This window comes from Trichomonas vaginalis, chromosome IV (genome assembly GCF_026262505.1).
Source record: "Trichomonas vaginalis G3 chromosome IV, whole genome shotgun sequence".
Taxonomy (NCBI): domain Eukaryota; phylum Parabasalia; order Trichomonadida; family Trichomonadidae; genus Trichomonas; species Trichomonas vaginalis.
Genome location: NC_067206.1, coordinates 22,974,309 through 22,994,938, shown reverse-complemented (window position 1 = coordinate 22,994,938; position 20,630 = coordinate 22,974,309). Strand labels below are relative to the sequence as shown.

General features: G+C 34.4%; 12 protein-coding genes and 6 pseudogenes across 18 annotated transcripts, besides 1 other annotated feature; 11 read left to right on the top strand and 7 right to left on the bottom strand.

Moving 5' to 3' along the window:
- Positions 1 to 2: 2 nt before the first annotated feature.
- Positions 3 to 849, bottom strand: TVAGG3_0151370 (annotated as a pseudogene). The gene has a single exon. A coding segment is annotated over exon 1 (847 nt).
- Positions 850 to 1,116: 267 nt separating this feature from the next.
- Positions 1,117 to 19,071: a mobile genetic element.
- On the bottom strand, positions 2,337 to 3,212 carry TVAGG3_0151360 (annotated as a pseudogene). The gene has a single exon. A coding segment is annotated over exon 1 (876 nt).
- On the top strand, positions 3,230 to 3,631 carry TVAGG3_0151350 (uncharacterized protein; the record flags this gene model as incomplete). Its single annotated transcript, XM_051224667.1, has 1 exon — positions 3,230 to 3,631. The coding sequence occupies one exon, from the start codon at positions 3,230 to 3,232 to the stop codon at positions 3,629 to 3,631; it is 402 nt and encodes a 133-aa protein (XP_051109653.1).
- On the top strand, positions 3,651 to 3,803 carry TVAGG3_0151340 (uncharacterized protein; the record flags this gene model as incomplete). Its single annotated transcript, XM_051224666.1, has 1 exon — positions 3,651 to 3,803. The coding sequence occupies one exon, from the start codon at positions 3,651 to 3,653 to the stop codon at positions 3,801 to 3,803; it is 153 nt and encodes a 50-aa protein (XP_051109652.1).
- On the top strand, positions 3,823 to 4,407 carry TVAGG3_0151330 (phage tail repeat-like family; the record flags this gene model as incomplete). The annotated part of the gene is made up of 1 exon (XM_051224665.1): positions 3,823 to 4,407. One exon carries the CDS (start codon positions 3,823 to 3,825, stop codon positions 4,405 to 4,407), a length of 585 nt encoding a protein of 194 aa, XP_051109651.1.
- Positions 4,561 to 5,145, top strand: TVAGG3_0151320 (His-Me finger endonucleases family; the record flags this gene model as incomplete). Its single annotated transcript, XM_051224664.1, has 1 exon — positions 4,561 to 5,145. The coding sequence occupies one exon, from the start codon at positions 4,561 to 4,563 to the stop codon at positions 5,143 to 5,145; it is 585 nt and encodes a 194-aa protein (XP_051109650.1).
- Positions 5,170 to 6,030, top strand: TVAGG3_0151310 (uncharacterized protein; the record flags this gene model as incomplete). Its single annotated transcript, XM_051224663.1, has 1 exon — positions 5,170 to 6,030. The coding sequence occupies one exon, from the start codon at positions 5,170 to 5,172 to the stop codon at positions 6,028 to 6,030; it is 861 nt and encodes a 286-aa protein (XP_051109649.1).
- Positions 6,975 to 7,294, top strand: TVAGG3_0151300 (organellar and viral DNA polymerase type B; the record flags this gene model as incomplete). Its single annotated transcript, XM_001310329.2, has 1 exon — positions 6,975 to 7,294. A coding segment is annotated over one exon (320 nt), but the record flags the coding sequence as incomplete, so codon positions are not given.
- Positions 7,350 to 7,907, top strand: TVAGG3_0151290 (organellar and viral DNA polymerase type B; the record flags this gene model as incomplete). The annotated part of the gene is made up of 1 exon (XM_051224662.1): positions 7,350 to 7,907. One exon carries the CDS (start codon positions 7,350 to 7,352, stop codon positions 7,905 to 7,907), a length of 558 nt encoding a protein of 185 aa, XP_051109648.1.
- Positions 9,084 to 9,698, top strand: TVAGG3_0151280 (organellar and viral DNA polymerase type B; the record flags this gene model as incomplete). Its single annotated transcript, XM_051224661.1, has 1 exon — positions 9,084 to 9,698. One exon carries the CDS (start codon positions 9,084 to 9,086, stop codon positions 9,696 to 9,698), a length of 615 nt encoding a protein of 204 aa, XP_051109647.1.
- On the top strand, positions 9,787 to 10,176 carry TVAGG3_0151270 (KilA, N-terminal/APSES-type HTH, DNA-binding family; the record flags this gene model as incomplete). Its single annotated transcript, XM_051224660.1, has 1 exon — positions 9,787 to 10,176. One exon carries the CDS (start codon positions 9,787 to 9,789, stop codon positions 10,174 to 10,176), a length of 390 nt encoding a protein of 129 aa, XP_051109646.1.
- TVAGG3_0151260 lies at positions 10,265 to 10,904 on the top strand (annotated as a pseudogene). Its single transcript has one exon. A coding segment is annotated over exon 1 (640 nt).
- Positions 11,599 to 12,048, bottom strand: TVAGG3_0151250 (protein of unknown function, DUF4106 family; the record flags this gene model as incomplete). Its single annotated transcript, XM_051224659.1, has 1 exon — positions 11,599 to 12,048. One exon carries the CDS (start codon positions 12,046 to 12,048, stop codon positions 11,599 to 11,601), a length of 450 nt encoding a protein of 149 aa, XP_051109645.1.
- On the top strand, positions 12,509 to 12,959 carry TVAGG3_0151240 (annotated as a pseudogene). The gene has a single exon. A coding segment is annotated over exon 1 (451 nt).
- On the bottom strand, positions 12,976 to 13,395 carry TVAGG3_0151230 (protein of unknown function, DUF4108 family; the record flags this gene model as incomplete). The annotated part of the gene is made up of 1 exon (XM_051224658.1): positions 12,976 to 13,395. The coding sequence occupies one exon, from the start codon at positions 13,393 to 13,395 to the stop codon at positions 12,976 to 12,978; it is 420 nt and encodes a 139-aa protein (XP_051109644.1).
- On the bottom strand, positions 13,556 to 14,617 carry TVAGG3_0151220 (annotated as a pseudogene). The gene has a single exon. A coding segment is annotated over exon 1 (1,062 nt).
- TVAGG3_0151210 lies at positions 17,521 to 17,987 on the bottom strand (annotated as a pseudogene). The gene has a single exon. A coding segment is annotated over exon 1 (467 nt).
- Positions 19,072 to 19,669: 598 nt separating the features above from the next.
- Positions 19,670 to 20,448, bottom strand: TVAGG3_0151190 (protein of unknown function, DUF4106 family; the record flags this gene model as incomplete). The annotated part of the gene is made up of 1 exon (XM_051224657.1): positions 19,670 to 20,448. A coding segment is annotated over one exon (779 nt), but the record flags the coding sequence as incomplete, so codon positions are not given.
- Between the last annotated feature and the right edge of the window lie 182 nt (positions 20,449 to 20,630).

Sequence of the window (20,630 nt, the reverse complement as noted above, 5' to 3'; positions counted from 1 at the left end):
AATTATATTTTTACCGTTCGATAGTAGTTGTATATGAAACTAAGTTCTAAGTAAAACGCATGTATAATGGAATTATTCTCTTTCTTCCATCTGTTGTAAACCATACTTGAAAGTCTGAAATACTTCCACTTGGTGGTTCATATAGCTTTGTAGGTTTTTCGTAAAAGTCATTTGCCAAGCATAAGAAAGAGTTTTGTGCACCAGAAAATGAAGCATGAACTATAATAGCATCTGAGTCGAAAACATTTTCATATGTTCCATTAGGGTTTTCGACTTCATAAAAGTCCGGGTGTACTGGATATGCTGCAGGCTGATTTAACATCCTCAAAAATCTATACCATGCCAAGTTGTTATATTTTGTAGAAATATAAACGTTTTCTCCAAGGTCTTCTATTCTATTGATTTTAACAGTTGCATTTTTCCTGTCATATATAATATCGAGATGGTACTCTCCTTCGTCAATGTTGTACTGTTTTGCATATTCGAGATAGATATCGTTTATTTTTTCTTGAAAAGCTTGAAGAGTTGTTTCTAAGTTTACAAGCAAATTCACTTGTAAAAGTTTTCCCTGTTCAAATTTCTCATACATACGTTTTCTTTGTTATAGTATCGAACTTCAAAACCGACTGTAAATGGGAAACCATGTATGGCTTCTGAAATGAACTTCATTCTACGAAAGCCAATAGCTTTTGTGACGGATGGGTCTCTTAACCATCTTAACGGGTAGTCAAAACGATAGCCTTCATGCTTTACGGTCTCTGTCTCAAACTTTTGACCTACATTGGTAAAAAGTTCATCTAATGGTTTAGTTGTAGCAACTCTAGAATTTTCTTTTTCTATTGAAAGCATATTTTATCTATAATAAAAATGTCAAATGAAACAGCGTCTATGAGAGAAATACAACACAACCGACAACTCATTATGCAAGCTCTAAATAAGAACACAACAAACTTTTCAAACTATTCTAAGATATCTGAGTCATTGAAAGAAGGAAACTTAAAACTGACATTAAACCCAATGACAGATGAGTTTCTGTTTCAAGACAATAAGAACCATACTGTCTGTATAAATCCAACAAAAGGAACTTTAAACGAGAAACCTATAAATGAACTTCTTTTGAAAGCAGATGTTGACAACAAAGCTGACAAAGAATATGTAGACGATGCAATAGCAAAAGAAGAAGAAAGAGCTAACAATGCTTATGCAACAAAAGAACATACTCATCCTGAACTAGCAGACAAAACATATGTTGACAATAAAATGTCAAGTGAAGTGACAAGAGCTGAAAACGAATATTCTAAAAAGACTCATACACATACCATTGCAAATATAACAAACTTACAAGAAACCTTAAACAGGAAAAGTGACGTTGGACATACACATACCATTGCAAATATTGCAAACTTACAAGAAACCTTAAACAGGAAAAGTGACGTTGGACATACACATACCATTGCAAATATTGCAAACTTACAAGAAACCTTAAACAGGAAAAGTGCCGTTGGACATACACATACATCTTCTGAAATAACAGACTTAAACGTTAGCCTTGAAAAGAAAGCAGATAAGACTCATACACATACAAGTTTTACAACTGTTGGTATAGAAAATATTGAAGGAACGGTTGAAGAACCTGATGGGGATGTATTATATTGGAAACCTCCTAACTTTCCACAAGGTTTAACATCGGATGACGACATAACGACGATGAAAAACATTAGATGTAAAGATGTTTATGTCATGAAGGATGAACATAATATTAAATTCACTGCTCAAGATTTATATGACAAGAAAGCAGACAAAAAAGAGCTTCAAACATTAAAACAGAAAATACTTCAAACATTATATCCTATAGGCTCTATTTATACGTCAATGAACTCTACCAGACCAGAAGTAGTACTTGGTTTTGGAACTTGACTCAAATAGTCGACAGGTTTTTGTATTGTGCAAACTCTTCAAAGGAAACAGGTGGAAGTAAAACGATTTCAGGTGAAAACTTACCTGCGCACAGTCACTACATAGATTTAAGACATCTCAAGCAGGTTGGCATAAGCATAAATTTTGGATTGGTCAGCAATGAAAAAAGGTAAAGGATATGATGTGAAAGACGACGTTCAGTTTGCTATAAATTGTTTCTGGGTAACACTCAGAGGAGGAAACCATACACATCGCGTTTCGGGATATACGCAAACAACGGGACAAAGTAAAGACTACATGCCACCTTACATGACAGTTTACGCATGGTTATAGAAATGCTTAGTCGTCATGTTCCACTTCTTTAGCATATTCGTCAGGGTGTCTGTATATTTTTAGAACTGTCTTTGAAAGTATACCACCTTGAACTTTGACAAGTTTGAAACGAGGTCTGACAATAGTAGTTTTATCTTCTGCTTGCAGTCTGTACATTTTGCCATGTTTGCCTAAAACTTCATAATATTCTCTTGTATACTTTCTTCTATTTTTACGAACACGAATGTGAGTACCTGTCGGGTTCCCATTGTTGTCATAGTCAATAGTATTTTCATATGGGTCGCGTTTAGGTATTTCTATTTTTACTTTGTCACCTTTCTGAAGTTTGAAGCCCGGCATTCTTTCTTGTTTGTCTCTTTTGACTAAATTATTAAATATATAGTCTTTCTCTAAGTCAGGGTTGTTTTTCATTTCTTCGGGGAGTGGTTTCCCAAACCTTTTTGTTTACGGCTATTGTAAATATTTAAAACTTGTCTCATCTTTGCCATGGAGAAGTGTCTATATTTGTCGTCATATGACATTTCATTTGCTTCACCACCTTGTGGTTGGTTTAAGTCTCTTAACATTTTTATACAACCGTCAATGACACCAAGAGCAGAATGGTTTTGGTCGACAATGAAATATTGGTTTACATTTTTTGAACGCAGATAGTTTTTTACATCATCTGATTTGAAAGAACTTTCACAGTCAGATGTCAGTTTTGTTGGATGGTATTTGTCAACGAATATTGTCAAAGCTGCTAAGATATCTAAAATATTTTTGGACTGTAATGGTATGGCTTCACAGTATCTTGTGTTTTGACCGACAAATATTAGCCAGTATGGAGGTCCATCTGTTCTAACTCTCGGAATGTTTTCCAAGATATCCATAAACCAAGCATTTGGTGTTGAACTAAAGATTTTTACCATGAGTGCTTTCTTTGTCGCTTTAGAAACATAGGGGTCCTTGTTTGGATTCGTCATTTTTTAACCCATAAGAAATGGGTTTATTTGGCGCGTTAGCAGGAGTTGCATCCAGATTTTTGCCCGCAGTGGGAACAATAGCCAGAGGTGTATTTGGAGTTGGAAGGAAGATTTTGAGTACATTAGGTATACTTAAAGAGAAAGCACAACCTATTATACAAACTGTACAGAAAGGTTGGGATGTAGCACGAGATGCAACAAATCTTATTCCAAATCCTGAAACAAGAGGAAAAGTTCAAGGATGGATGGACAATGTAGGAAGACAAGCAGGAAACTATTATAACAAAGCAAATGACTACTATAACCAAGCAGGACACTATATGGACCAAGGTGAAAGATTCTTTAACAGAGGATATAACCATGCACAACAGTGGGTAAACAATAACCAACCTCAACCGCCTCAAACGTGGGGAATGTAAAGTTTTTTACTGAGATGAAATGAACAATACAGCATTGAGACAAATGGGTTCAAGATGGATTTGTCGACTTCCAGCAGTTACACAACGTGTTTGTCAAGTTCTTCCTATACCTCAGGAAGTTTTAGACCGACTTAAAAAACCTAAACAACCAGTTGAAAACAAACCAAACTAAAATTTTTTACTGAGATGAAATGACCGAAGAAGTTGAAACGGTAGATTTGACACCACAAACAAAAAGTTCAGAACCATTGTCAAAACCTGTCAAAGAACTTACAGATGAAGAGAAAAATTCAATAATAGAAAGTGCCAGGTCTGGAAATACAAACCCTAACTACAAAGTCACTTTTCATAAAAATGGAACGGCTAGTATCTCAAAAAAGAAACAGACTCTCACAAATAAAATATTGAAGTCTGAAGGAGCTTTCGAGACAACAGATGGAAAAGTTTACTTCACTGACCAACAGTTCATTATAGAACATCTCATTGACTTAGAGTCGAAATATTCTAAACTTTACAACAAACACAAAAAGTTGAAAGGAAAACAAAAACAAATGGCATATGATATTTATGAAGATGTTGACGACACAACTATTCCTGCAAGTGAAGTAAAGTCAGCGGAACCGAAAAGTGACGAAAAACCAATAGAAGAAGAAAAACCAAAAACCGAAGATAAACCAAAACCAAAGTTTAGTTTGGAAACTAAACCAAGTCAACCTTCATTAGCTGGTATGGGTTGGCGTCAAAGACTTATGGTAGCGGGCGGTTATGTTAAGTAAATAAAAAAAATATTTTTTTATTTTATTTGAAATGTACGCTGAGTTTGTTGGAGAAGACCGTTAGACAACATGTTTGTTAGATGAGAAATATGAAATGGCATACCATTTTAAAACAATATATTTTTAAAAAAATATTTTTTTATTTTATTTGAAATGTACGCTGAGTTTGTTGGAGAAGACCGTTGGGAAACTTGTTTGTTAGATGAGAAATATGAAATTCACTGTTGTGAGTCATTTGAAGTCAGAAACAAAAAGACAAAAAGAGTTTTAAGCGAATGGGAGCGAAATAACGGATATGCTATTATGAATATGGGTAGAAAACACTATTTTAAACATATTGTCATTGCAACTCATTTTATACTGAATCCTAACAATTTACCTTTTGTAGACCATATAAACCGTATAAGAAACGACAATAGACTTGAAAACTTACGTTGGGTCACTCGTTCTGAAAACAATAAGAACAAAGGCAAATTTGGAGATATTGTATTCGAATTTGTCGACGAACTAGAAGATGAAACAATTGAAATTACAGACTATGGCGAGCATACGTTTGAGTTTTACTACTATAGCGAAGAACAAGACTCTTTCTACTTTTATACCGGCGTAAACTATAGGAAATTACAAGTATATTTTACTAAGGCGGGCTATGCTTATGTAAACACTAGAGATACAGATGGAAAACACGTTCAAATACTTCTTAACAAATTCAAGAAGCTATATGGCATACCATTTTAAACCATATATTTTTACATATATTAAATGCTTCAGGTTGAAAAACAAAGAACAAAAGTAGCAGATACAAAACCGTTAGACTATATCTTTACAAATGCTGGTAGAAATATTTCAGATGAAGAAATTTCATCCCGAGCTTACAGGTTTGACTATCCAATTCGTTGGCTTCAAAGTCCTTCAGATGCAAAGGCAATAGGATTTAGAAGAGTTTTGTTTTCAAATAGAACTAACGCATTTATGTTCGCAGTATATTTTCATGGTCAGTATAAAGGTTCTGATGGTCTAATAGAAAAATTTGACGAAATGAGGATCTTTACAGTTCGTTCAGACGAAAGTCTTGAGAAAACTCTAAATGACTTTCAAACTCAGATAAACAAATACTATTGGGAATTTCAAGAAAAATACGACTCTTTACTAAACGGAACGTACTATCTGAAACTAGAATATGACAAGATGAACTCCACCGTTTCATTTCAAAAGATTGAAATTAACCCTCCAAGAGATACAGAGTTTTTATTTTGGAAAGTAGACAAACGTTCTTGGGCACAATTTCTTCGGTTACTAAACCAGAACGAACCATTACCACCAGATGGTCCATTTCAATTTATACTTCCACCAGCAGATTTGACAGTTTATAGAAATGTGTTTGACCCTCAAAATGTTATGTGTCATGCAAGTTTCAGTTCAAGCAACAATAGTTTTCTGTGTATCGGTAAGGACTTTTATGACTTTGCTTCTAAATTCTACGAACCACCTAGTAACAGTTTCTCTGACTTTCAAGTTTGGTTCACAACAAATGGTGTGCAACATATTATTCCATTGTACTATGACTTTTATCTCGAATTGTCTTTCATATATAACTACGGAAAAGTGCTGAAAAAGTATTGAAAAATAAAGTTTAGGTGGAGCCAGGTCCCTCGGTCCCTCGGTCCCTCGGTCATTTTAACTTCTCTGAAAAAGTGTGACAACATGACATTTTGACAACAACACAGGAAATAAACTTCTTCGTAAATGTTTTGTCATGATTTCTTCGTAAATGTTTTGTCAAGACTTCTTCATCGTAATGAGCGTAAAGGACCCAAAAATATAATTTAGGGTAGAAGGTTAGATCTAACCTCTTTTCTCACCTGTTTTCTCACCTGTTGAATTTTCATGACTTCTTCATCGTAAATGTTTTGTCAAGGTTTCATCCTAAATGTTTTGTCATGACTTCTTCATCGTAAATGTTTTGTCAAACATGAACGTAAATGTTTTGTCAAGACTTCTTCATCGTAATGAGCGTAAAGGACCCAAAAATATAATTTAGGGTAGAAGGTTAGATCTAACCTCTTTTCTCACCTGTTTTCTCACCTGTTGAATTTTCATGACTTCTTCATCGTAAATGTTTTGTCAAGGTTTCATCCTAAATGTTTTGTCATGACTTCTTCATCGTAAATGTTTTGTCATGACTTCTTCGTAAATGTTTTGTCAAGACTTCTTCATCGTAATGAGCGTAAAGGACCCAAAAATATAATTTAGGGTAGAAGGTTAGATCTAACCTGTTTTCTAACCTCATTTCTACCCTCTTGAATTTGTCATGACTTCTTCGTAAATGTTTTGTCATGACTTCTTCGTAAATGTTTTGTCATGACTTCTTCGTAAATGTTTTGTCAAGACTTCTTCATCGTAATGAGCGTAAAGGACCCAAAAATATAATTTAGGGTAGAAGGTTAGATCTAACCTGTTTTCTAACCTCTTTTCTACCCTCTTGAATTTTCATGAATTTTCCCGAAATAAAAAATAAAGTTAGTTTTATTTTTTTATTTTTTTTTATTTTGTATAAAAGAACAGAAATGTCAGTCGAAGCAACAACAATTCAAACAACAGCACCAAACTCGTTAGTCATGAATCCAACATCTATGTTAGTAGAAATGAAAAGCTTCATTCCTTCTTCATATACTTTTGAAACAGAAATCCAGAAGATAAAGCAGGAACTTTTAACAAGTACTTTGGACTGTTGTGCGAAAGATGAACAAAATGAACAGTATCTTTACGACATGCAGGACATTATTGACCATTTACCCAAATTGCCTGAAATCCAACAACAAAAGCTCACTATTCCTGAATTCGACGAAATTGAAGTCAAAGCAACTGACTCAGTAGAAATAAAGAAGTTCATACGAAAGGTAAACTATGAGTTTCTTGGATTTCATTGCAACCACAAAGTCATGGACAAAGATTGCGACATGGTATATAAGAACATCTCTGACATATATAAATCTGAAGAATTTAAGACCTACGACAACTTTGTTTCGTTAGTTGCTGAATGTGTATGGCAGATAAGAGATAAAGATAGAAGAGGTAAAATATGGAACAAACAAATAAAACCAGCAGCTTTTGAGTTAAAGAAAACCATTGACGCCTTAGTTGTTTTAGCAGGTAAGGTTTCAGAATATAACGCAAAAATGAACCCGCAATGTTCAAAATGTAAGGCAGCAATGAGGAGATATAACTACTCCGTCAAAGAGATAGAAAGAATGAGAAACGACTATGCAGATTTAAAGAAAGAAGCAGAAAAGCCAGCAGAAGATAAAATGGACATGTTAGAATTTCTGAACAAAAACTATCCAACTGCTGACGATTTCCTTCTATCTGACGTCAAGAAGAAATATAAAGAGACTTTCGGCATAGTTAAAACATTCGATATCCTCAGCGAAGAAATAGAAGCTACAAAACTGTTTAGAGTCTCACGAATTCATAACGTTTACCATGTAAAACGCTTATAAAATAACTGGGGTAGAAAAGAGGTTAGAAAACAGGTTAGATCTAACCTTCTACCCTAAAATATATTTTTGCTGAAAAATGACCAAAAATCATGAGTTTTGTGTGTTTTAGACCATGTTAGAAAACAGGTGAGAAAACAGGTTAGAAAACAGGTTAGATCTCACCTTCTACCCTAAAATATATTTTTGCTGAAAAATGACCAAAAATCATGAGTTTTGTGTGTTTTAGACCATGTTAGAAAACAGGTTAGAAAACAGGTTAGATCTAACCTTCTACCCGACATTCTCGTCAAATGAAAAAAATGAAATAAAACTAACTTTATTTTTTATTTCGGGAAAATTCATGAAAATTCAAGAGGTGAAAAAACAGGTGAAAAAAGAGGTGAGATCGCACCTCTTCACCTAAAATATATTTTTGCCGAGTAAAATGACCAAATTTCATGATATAACTGTTATTTTTTGACGAAGAGAACTTTGACACTTCGTCAAAAAAATCCCTGAAATCGTGAAAAAATGACCAAATTTCATTATATAACTGTATTTTTTGACGAAGAGAACTTTAACACTTCGTCAAAAAAATCCCTGAAATCGTGAAAAAATGACCAAATTTCATTATATAACTGTATTTTTTGACGAAGAGAACTTTAACACTTCGTCAAAAAAATCCCTGAAATCGTGAAAAAATGACCAAATTTCATTATATAACTGTATTTTTTGACGAAGAGAACTTTAACACTTCGTCAAAAAAATCCCTGAAATCGTGAAAAAATGACCAAATTTCATTATATAACTGTATTTTTTGACGAAGAGAACTTTAACACTTCGTCAAAAAAATCCCTGAAATCGTGAAAAAATGACCAAATTTCATTATATAACTGTATTTTTTGACGAAGAGAACTTTAACACTTCGTCAAAAAAATCCCTGAAATCGTGAAAAAATGACCAAATTTCATTATATAACTGTATTTTTTGACGAAGAGAACTTTAACACTTCGTCAAAAAAATCCCTGAAATCGTGAAAAAATGACCAAATTTCATTATATAACTGTATTTTTTGACGAAGAGAACTTTAACACTTCGTCAAAAAAATCCCTGAAATCATATCTTTTATACAAAATAAAAAAATAACGTTAGTTTTATTTTTTTTTTATTTTTTTATCTTGTATGTAAGAACAGAAAATGACAAACACTGAGTTTGAAACAGTTAAAAAGATAGACAATGACACCAAAGTGGTTAGAATAGGTGATTTAAACGTAAGATACTCAAAGAAATACAACAAATATTCTTTGTCAGACATTCTAACACTATCTGGAAAGAAAACATCCCACGACTGGGTTAGAACTGCTTCTACTCAGAAAATTTTGACAAGAAATCCTGAGCTTATGATATCGGTAAGATTCTATGGAACTGCAGCATATCTCATCGACAAAAGTCTTATACCAATAGTTTTGTTATGGTTAGACCCAGTTGTTGGATATAACTTCATAACATATGGTTCATTCGATACGGAACGTTGCAGTGAAGGCTTACTTTACATCGTTCAGAAACCGAAGGACTTCAATACAAAGAGATATAAGATAGGAAGAACATATAATATAACTCAAAGATATGACAGTACAGTCAATAGAGTTAAGGTTGTGTTTGTTAACGATATGAGAGCTGCTGAAACAGAACTACTTGAAAAGTTTGAGAAAATGTATGGTGCTCCCATAAAAGGTAAAGAAACGTTTGAAGTAGATGAGATAGATAGTGCTATAAAATTATTTGACGAAGTTGCTGAAAAATACATGTAAAGCGTTTATTTTTGGTCTTTTGTGAAAATAAAAAAATAACGCTAGTTTTTTATAAAATATTTTTTTTATTTTGTATGTAAAGACAGAAATGACAACAACAGAGAACACAACACCTGCTATCGTTCATGAAGCCATAAATGAAGAATACGAGTGGGTTCAGTATAACAAACAACTCCGTCTCATTCGTTCGGTCAAAGATGACATGTACCAAATGCAAAGTATTTTGACAGCATGTTTTGCTCCAGACACTAAGAAACCACAAGACTGGTTTGAATTAAATAGCACTCATGAACTTTTGAGTGAGTTCGAACATGTAGAACTTAAAAAGATGTACCAAGACAGACAAAACTTACCATCATATCTAAAAGGTATATATGTTCATAAGTTCCTAGTTAGTTCAATAGCAATGTGGGCTTCTCCTCGTTATGCATGGTATATTTACAGACTTCTTGACGAAGTTGCTGAAAAATACATGTAAAGCGTTTATTTTTGGTCTTTTGTGAAAGTAAGAAAATAACGCTAATTTTTTATAAAATATTTTTTTATTTTTGTATGTAAAGACAGATATGTCAACATCAGAGAACACAACACCTGCTATCGTTCATGAAGCCATAAATGAAGAATACGAGTACATACAATATAACAAACAGTTACGTCTCATTCGTTCAGTCAAAGACGATATGTACCAAATGCAAAGTATTTTGACAGCTCTTCGTTCTACAAAGCAAGCACATCATTGGTTTGAAAACCAACAGACAAAAGAACTTTTAGAAGAATTTCCTCATATGTTTGCGTTCCGCGGAAAACCGGGAACGAGATTCCGTACGAAAATCGTAAAAATTTGCCAAATAGTTTGAAAGGATATTATGTTCATAGACTTCTTGTAAATGCTGTTGCAATGTGGGCTTCGCCTCGTTACGCTTGTTATATTTTCATGATGTTAGATGAAATTCATAGACAAGAACGTGAAGAGATGGAAAAGAAACTTCAAGCAAAAGATGAAGTCATTGAAGCAAAAGACAAAAACATTCAGAAAAGAATACCACGTTCGGTACCAAAAGGAAAGGAAAAGAACTATAAGTATATGATTTATACTGAAGAGATGGAAAATGAAGAAGACAGAGATATGGTTATGTTGCATTTAGTCAGAAGAAACAACAAAAGCTTTTACGACCTTGCTAAGATTTACAAATCTAACAGAAATTGGTTCTATCGCGAAAACTTACCGATTTCAATGACCCCAAATGAAGATGTGAAACAAATAGTTCAAGATACTTTACCTCAAACACACTATGATATGAAAGGTTGTACAATACTTACATTCAAAGAAGATTTGCCGCTACTGAAAGAAAAAATAACAGAGTATTTTGACAACTTCAAAGAGGAAGAGTAAATGAACCATTTATTTTTCAAGCTTGACACCAAAGATGGCTCAGGTAGCTCTAGATGGTAAATTGTCTTGTCAAATCCTTCTGGCATTCCGAGTCCTTCCTTCCGACAGGAAGAACTCTTCCTTCCAACAGGAAAAAATTTTCCTTCCAACAGGAAAAAATTTTCCTTCCAACAGGAAAAAATTTTCCTTCCAACAGGAAAAATTTTTCCAGTTGTCCGTCCGTAAACCATTCAAATTTTCGAAAATTGAGAACTTTTTGGCCGACCTTCAGAAAAAGTTTTTCCTTCCAACAGGAAAAATTTTTCCTTCCAACAGGAAAAAATTTTCCTTCCGACAGGAAGAACTCTTCCTTCCGACAGGAAAAGTCCTTCCTTCCAACAGGAAAAGTCCTTCCTTCCGACAGGACACAAACGGATGAGTGACGTACCACCAACCGAGTCCATTCCAAAGCCAGAAGAACCGAAAGCTGCAGAACCACAACAGACTAAGACTAAACACTTACATTTTTTACGCTTGACTTTTTACAATTTGAACTTTGTTTGCGTAGATATGAATTCTGAAAGAAGTATGAGGGTCTTGTATGACTTTGTACTTCTCCCATAGTTCATATCTGTCAAACTTACCTGCCATGGACTCTTTCATAAGTTCCATGAAATCGTCTTCGGACAATCCGGGGAAAAGTACAATGTCAGTAAGTATTCTCTTTACATCCTTACTTAAACTCTTTGCTGTCTGTACACAAATGACAACAGAGATGTTAAAGTGTCTGAGCTTCTTAAGAATTCGACACATGTCTTGTTCTCTGTTCTTTAACAAAGGATGAGAGGCGAAATCATCTAAGATAAGAAGACATCTATGAGGGTATGTCTTCCAATCGTAAGATTGCAATTTCTTCGAAATGTATTCTATCTCTTTCTGTTTGTTTCTGAAGTGTTTCTTCTCTAATATTCTCTGCATTTCCTCATTTGGTCTTTAAACTTAGAATTTATATACTCATTTATAGCATTGTACTTCAAAACTCTTCTTTGGTACTTCTTTATCCAATCTAACAACTCAGAGTCTTTTATACATACTAACTTAGACTTTTTTATAATATCTTTGAACGAATTTACGGTTTGGTCAAATTGACCAGAAGTACTACAAATGACAACTAACTCATAGAATGGGTTCTTCTCATCTAGTTCTTGTTGTTGTGCAGCCATTTTAAGATAAGTGAAAGTCTTACCCGACCCAGGCGGTGCAATTAGACCTGTTATACCATTCTGAGCAAATAAGAACTTGTCATGTATGGTTTTATCTGAGCATTTTCCAATTTCCTCTTGTTCTTATTTAAAACATTCTCAAATTTTTTGTCAATGTCAGCAAACTTTTTTTCTAACATATTTTTAGAAAAATTAAAATTTTTATCTTTTTGAAAATGTCTAGCGATTTCGCTATCTATATTCGAGACAAGCTTTTCGACAGCAAAACATCTGTCGACCATAAAATCTTACATAGTGTAAACAAGAAAGGTGAATTTGTTCTAAAGTTCTGTTTCTGGAATATGACAAGAACCATAAAACATTAAGCAGAGCAGTCTTAAAATTTGTCAATGACAGACTTGTTGACAGAGATGACGCCGATTGGAAAGATGAAGTCCAACAAAAGTTCTTAGAATGCAAAGAAGACACATGCGCTGTTCTTGAAGATGAAATAGAAAACAGAATAGATGAGCTATTAAAGGACAAAGAACTTTTACAAAAAATGGTTCTGAGAAGTTTGACATAACTCCACCAGAAAAGAAGAAGAGAGAAAAGAAAGAAAAGAAAGTAGAAGAAGAGAAGAAAGAACCTGAACCAGTTCCAGAGAAAAAGAAATTTGACATGTAAAAATAAAATTTTATTTTTAGAACATTTCTGGGTCAATGTCAATGTTCTCTTCCTCTTTAGGAGCAAACACTGGCTTAGACTCTAAAATCTTTTTACCCAATTTACCTTGAACTTCAACTATCTTAGACTCATAATATTCATAGTCGTCTGCTTTCTTTGGTTCATAAGGTATAACAAGTTTGTATGCTTTGCCTTCTTTAAGGTTTGAGAACCTTCTGTCAAAACTTTCTTTGACTGTTAACAAACCTTCTATGTCTAAGTCTTCAAATTTCGCACCATTTTTAGTCACAATAGCAAACTTAACTGGTTCGATGTTCCAAACTTTGCTGAATGAAGACTTTTCAAAATGGTAGAAGTAAACATTCAAATATGTGAATGGGTCTAGTTCTTCTTTAAGTCCTGACATGTACTTGTTTACTGAGATGAATTTTGTCATCTTTTCTATCGGATAAAAAAATATTTTTTTTTAAATTTACTCAGAAAAATTTTTCTTTGTATATACACCATTCTGTACGTCTAAAAGACTTTTGACATTTGCCAAGAATGTTCGTTTAGACGCTGTCATATAACCATACTCTTGACAATATTGTTTATACGAATCGTACAATGACCTTTCATCTAAACACTCAAAGTCAGTTTCATCTATGAACAGTTCATATACACTCTTGTTTGCTTCTAACAATGTTTGTCTCTCTTCGGTATGTGGAATTTGTCTTGGATTGAACTTAGAAATATCTAATGTCATAAAATATGAGAACAAGTGGTTGTAAAAGTCAGATGTCAAAGTTTCTGCTAAGTCGTCAAAATATTCTGTATCTTGCATATGAGAATCTGACGTTCTGACAACTACATATCTTCTGTCAGAACTTTCTAACTTCATCGGAACAGCATTGTTTGAAACCATAATGAAGTTTGCAACATTTTCACAAACTCTTTGGTCTTTATATTTTCTTTCAACAACTCCAACTTTGTCTGTTATAAGACTCTTCAAAGCATCTGAGTTCAAAACTTTTGTTGTATCTATACTTTGAAGTTCGTTACATACTATAAGTTTCATATTCTCTATTGAAGAGTTAAATTTACCGCAGATGTTTTCTAAGTTTGTCATATTCGGATTCGAATAACCTTCTAACAGTTTGCACAAAATATCTGTAAAGAATGTGTTCTTACCTGTTCCTTGTTTTCCAATTATAATGAGAGCAGTTTCATTCTTAGCACTTGGATGTTGTAAGATGTTTGCAAACCAACATAAGATATACTCATAGACTCTTTCGTTTCCATTGCATATAATTTCTTTGACATGGTCTAACCAAGCTTCTATAATATTTTCTTTCCATTCTACTTGTTCGTATTTATATCCAGTGAAGATAGAATAGAAGTTTGGAGAAGGTGTATAGAAACTTTATACCACGAACTGAAAAATCTTCTAACTTTGACAATAAGATATCCCAAGCATCTAACATCTTCATTCCAACTTGTACAACTTTTATTTTCTTAAGTTTCTGTCTACATTCTTGTTCTGAAACTATTGTTGCTCTTGGTTTGTTAAAGACTACATCCCATTCTTTCATAACATAACATTCTGGGGCAGAGTCGACATAAATGACTAAACGTTTCAAATTCTCGACTGCTTTGTTATAGTCTCTAAATGGACACATATTTCTGAATGTTTGGAAGTCATAAAAATCTGAAACATCTATTCTGTACATTTTTATAAAAATAAAAAAAATATTTTTTTTTATTCTTGAGCTATTTGTTGCATTTGTTGTTCTTGAGCTATTTGTTGTTGAAGTTGTTCTTGTAATACAATACTTTCACCAGTTGCATCTTCCAATTCGAAACTTTCTGCCGTCATTGACAAATACATAGGACATAAAAGTTTTACAGGAACAAAGTTTGCGTCAACTAAGGTTAAGTTTATGTTTGCTAAAGTGTTTGAGTTTACAAAGCTGAAAACTCTTGCATTCGAATGAACAATAGGCAAACCAGCAGAGAAAGTATTGTTTATACGCATAAGTATCTTTTGGTCATAGTAGTTTCTGTCGACATTCGAATAACACTTTGAACCTAAGTTTGAAACAATATATAAAATAGGTGTACTTAAGTCAATGGAATAGACATTCCTTGTATGACACCTTTTCCTGTTATAGGAAACTGTTGGTAGTAAAAACCAGATATAAGTTTTGTATTATAGCTCATATTGTTTATAGTAAACTCAGTCGGACATCCAAATAATGAAACCTGCTCTAGTTGCAGCACATGTTACACTCGTCCTTAAAGTATTAAATAAGTCAACAAAACCTGTTGGTGTATATCTGAGTAAGTATCTTCAAAGAGTATTTTTTACCATTCACAACAATAAAGTCTTCTGGTGTCAAAAGAGCAAAACAGGCTTTAGTCGTCATTGTGTTTAAGGTTAGTTTACAATACCGTCCTTGAGACTTTGTAAGTTTGTTGTTATAGAATTATATGACTCAGGTTTTTAGTCGTAATAGTATAAACCATTATGTCTTCTGCCATTTACTTAGCAAATAAATTTTAATGAAATGTTGTGGTCGTCAAATATTTTTATAACGTCTGGGAAACTATATTTTAAGTTCAACGTTTCACCTCCTTTCATAACGTATATCTTGTCAATGACATTATATGAAACACCACAGCAACTAACGTCGGTTCTATTTCTTTGATGTTTATATCGTCTGCCTCTGTCAAAAGTTTCAATAGTTCTTTCAAAACTTCATGAGGTGCGATGACATATGAGTTCACTTTTACAGGGTTGTGTTCGACCAAGTTTAACATTATACCTAAAGCTTGACAAATCTTCTCCTGAGTTTGAAGTTTGTCTTTAAGTTGTTGGTAGTCGTTTCGAATATCTGCAACAGAACTTAAGTCTCTGCTAACTTCAGGATATGTTGGTTGTTCTTTTACAGGAACAATATACCATCTTCGTCCTCGTATGGTTTCCCCACTTCAACATCTCTTTCTTTGACATTGACAATAACACTTTGACTGTTTGTTTGAGTTGGTGAATTTAACTTCACATCTGCCACCGCCATTAAACCTTTTGAAACACTTACGCTTCTATTTTCGGAAATGACATTTTACTTAGAATAAAAAGATGGACGTATTTGAGTATCTCTTCGAATTGAAGCAAAACAAAGTTTACACACACAAACAATACAAATACATTGACAGAATAGTTCTTTATACAAACAATGGTAAATGTTATAGAATAGCAGTCTTTGCTGAACCAAAATATTTTCATAAAGCAAAGAAAGTTGGTATAACTGAAATGGTGAAAGTTCTTGAAGCAGACAAAAATATAACTTCAAAACTTACAGATATTTCTAAAGGTAAGTTTATAATACAATATTATGTCAAAACTGCGTACTGTCAATATTTGACGGAGAGAAGTCAGTTCAAGAACAACTTACTGACCTGCTGCCAAAATCTGCTCGATGGAAGCTGTCGTTATGCCAATCTGAGGAGCCCCAGCAGGTTTCATCGAACGAATCTTCAAAAGAGCATCTTCCGTGTAAAAGTGCTATTGGTTTTGTAAACTTCTTTGCTTTCAATTCATCTGGACCGTCTCTGTCACCAGTATATTGTATTTGAACTGTACCAACAGTTGAAATACCACCATAAAGTCTTCTGAGTCAGCAAATGGAATGCCAAGCCAAAAGTTTGAACGGTCTCCATTTGTATATTGAGTTTTTTGACCTCCTGTATGAGTCCATACTTTCACATATGGCATAATAGAACTTTGCATTTCAGGGTTAATGGTTGTTGTGAAGTTGTTGTTAAAGTTCATAGCATCTAATGTCAAGTTGTATGACCTCATATCCTCAACTGTAGAATATTCTTCTCTTGGATAATATTTGCCATCTATGTTTATATGATATAATACCGGGGTTGTAGAAACAAGAATAGTCATTTATAGTTCGTCTGAACATACAAACATAGTATCTGCATGTTTCATTGCAGTTGTTAAAGCAATATCTGTTCTTGCACCTGCGGTTCCTGGATTTTGGTTTCCAACTTCACCTGCAAAGTCTTTGACAGATATTTTGGTGTATAGGGAACATAAGTGAACTGCAATATATTTGGCAGCTAAAGCATTTGAAATATCTGGGTCCAACATATAGACTGCAAGTCTGCTTTCTATTCTCTTGCATTCAAACTGTTTGCATGTGAACTTAACTGGGTCCCAAGCAGTTCAGCAGCATTGAAATAATACTTTACTTCAGTGTTGAGGTTTGAGAAACCAAAGTCTAAGTCAACTTTGTCTTTGCAAAATTCGGCGAATGACGTTTGATTGCTCCCTTTACGTCTGTAAGAGTGAATGGGTCTTGCGTTGCAATGACTAAGTTATTTTTGCTTGGAGTAAGTTCAATAGAAATTTTTCCTGCCCAGTTTGGCAAGTATCTAAAAACCTGAAATGAGGAAAGATGACAAAGGAACTCTAAGTTTCAGTTTTACTTTAGTGCAAGCATTTCCATCTGAACCAGAAAGGTTACATAAACTCCTGGAACGTTAGGGTCAAGTCTTCTTATTTTCTCAATAGTTGCATACTGGTCTGTTTGTTCTCTAGCTTGTGGTTGTACTGAGTTTCTTAAAGCGAACCATTCATAGTTTGCCCATGTTACTGTTTGAACTAAGTCAGAGTTAGAATATATCTTATATCCCATGAAAACTTCTGGAGCATATTGGTATCCGACATAGAAAATACCATTGACCTTTCTTACCTCTCAAGTCAGCAGAAGGTTTTATTTCAATGTCTTGTTCCACGTATAAGAATGAGTTGTCAATAGAAATTATATGAAACCTGTCGCAAGCAATATCTACTGTTGTTGAAGAACCTTCTCCAAACTCACCTACGTTTCCATAAGAAACAGCAGTTGTATATTCGTAAGTTCCAGGAACTATTTCTGACCTTCTAATGGCATTGTCGCATTCGTTATACCATTCGGAAACATTTCCGTTCATGGCATCCAAAACTGTTGGCGTTATATTCTGAGCGGCGTACATTTCATATGGGTAAAAATATAGAATAGTTGGATTTATTTGTCATAATTGTTTCGGACCAAGCTTTACTTTCTTCCTGACTAAGTTTTTAACTGAATCTTTAACTCTTCTTTTTCCTTCATTGCCACTACTTTCACTAGATGAAGTTACTTCTTCACTACTTTCACTTTGTTCTACTCTTCTTCTTTGGTGTCGCTTTTTGGTAACTTGCCCTCTGCTTCAAGTTGTTGCATCTTTGCCTCATGTTCACCTAGTATGTTGTAAATTTCCCATGTCCTTTTTGCCTTTGGGCTCTGGTCGCCCATCTCAGGTAACCTATATCCTAGAAAGAGTTTGTCATAGTTTGTATTTGAGTCTTCGCGTATTGTTTGCATGACTCTTTCCTGAGTTTCCGGTTCAAGCTCTTCAAACAGAGCTTGTCCATATGGAATAAGCTCGTTTCCAAATATATGTTTTTGTAGCCATTCTGGTTTTCTTTCCATGTTACCAACAATATCTTTTGTGAATGGGAAAGCTTTTACCCAATGTTTCAGTCTTGCGTCATTTATTTCTGTAGTTGGTTTTATTTTGTCAAGGAACATGTTTTTCAATACTAACATTTCATTTGGTACTGTCCATTTGAGTTTTCTTAAATATTCATCCCTTCTCGGTTCATTGTCTGCAAAAGTAAGTTTTTTATGACATTTTGCAAACTTTCGTTTGCAAGGTCATGTACAATAGGTTCTCTTCCTTCTGTCTCCCTAACTTTCTTTCTAAACTCTTCACCAAAATATACCATCTTTATGGTTCTGTGTAGTTCTTTGAGATAAATGTTCTAGAACGTCAGGTGTTATATTTCCATCAGCCATGTTCATTTCATACTGGTCCAAAATATCTGCATCTTTCATATCTTTCAATGGCATTAAAGCCGCGCTGAAAATACCAGCTATATCTGGTTCACCATTGACTTCCATTGCGTCTACAACTTCTTGGAATTGTGGTTGTAAGTTTATGAACCACCTATCCGGTTAGCTTTATGACCCCATCTCATTGTAGTTCCATAGTCTGCAGAAACAAAAGTAGGTTTGTTTCCATCTTGGTTAGGTTCTGAATGAACTTTAAACAATGTTTCATTTCTATATGTTTTGTTGAAATTTAACCTTTTATTTTCACCGAGTTCAGCCAAAGATTGAACGTTATATGGTCGTAAGTAAAAAGGGTTGTTGTATTTGTGTACATTTTCTTTCAGTACTTCCATTCTATGCTGAATATTTTCATCTGGTGTTGGAGTCTTTTGTATGTCGGCAAACATTTTTCGATATTCTTCTACTCTGTCAGCCGAATTTTTCTTAGACTCTTGGAAAGATTCCATATTCACCTCATACTCTTGTTGAGAGTCAAGATTTTTCGGCTGTTCCAAATCTTCATCTAGTTCTGTGAAGTTAGTTTCCAAAGGAAGGACTTGTTCGTTTCCTTCAGGCTCTTCTAGCTGTTGTTGCTGAACTATTTCTTCCATGTCTGGTTGTATCTGAACTTCTTCCTGTGGAGTTTCTTGTACCTCATCTGCTGGCATTTCATATATTCCGAGACCGTTTTTAACAAGTTCCCTATCTAAGTCATCCGGACTCATAAACCTTTCTTCTTTCGTTCCGTCTCTATTTTTTACGCGTTTCATGAAGAGAGTTGAATTGTCATTTAGCTCTGACACCAAATATCTCGGAGTAAATTCGTTCATGTCATTTGGATGATATGCTATTAAATCATATCCCTTAGCGAGCTTGTATTTTCCAGGTTTGAAATTATATCCCATTTGGTGCTGAGCCATAAAGCTAAATAGGTTCGGGTCAGTATTTCCTTCCTTGAACTTTCGAATAGCTTCTTTATATCTGTCACTAAAGTCAATAGTATCTGAGTAACCATAGTCTTCTTTAAGCATTTTTAAGAATTCTTGGTTTCCTTGTTCTCTACTTCTTTTATGTCCTTGCTCTGTTTGTGGTTGTTGTTGCTGTGCTGGTTGTGGAGGTGGTTGTTGTGCTGTTTGTGGTTGTTGTTGTGCAGGGTTTTGAACTGTTGGTTGCTGTGCTGGTTGTGGAGGTGGTTGTTGTGCTGGTTGTTGTTGTTGTGCTGGTTGTGGAGGTGGTTGTTGTGTTGGTTTTGGTGCATGCCTGTGTCTGTGTCCATGTGACGATGTAAATGTTTTAGGTAGTCCTGGTGCAGGTGCTTCTCTTGGAGGGTTTGGTGGTATATAAGTTCCACTAGCTAGTATATAAGTTCCACCAGCTGGTATATAAGTTCCACCAGCTGGCACATATGTTCCATCTGCAGCGTAATGTCCTACCTGACTTTTCGTTCTTAAGAAAGCATTTACTAGGTCTGTTTTGGTCTGTTGTAACTCTTTTTCTTGACTTTCCACAACAGTTGCTCTAACGGCGTCATAGGCACTTTGAACTGCCTGTCTCGTTGCTGCATCTGTTATTTTCGTCATATTTTGTGCTACTTCTCTTAACTCTTTGTCGAAACCTTCAGACTTCAGTTTCTTTCCAGATGAGAAGTCGTTCACTAGTTTCACCTTACTATGAAGAGCTTCGAAGGCGTTCTTAAAGTCAGCATTTGTTAAAGCTTCATTTGAACTGTCTTCATCCGCTTGTATTTTTGTCCTTATTGACC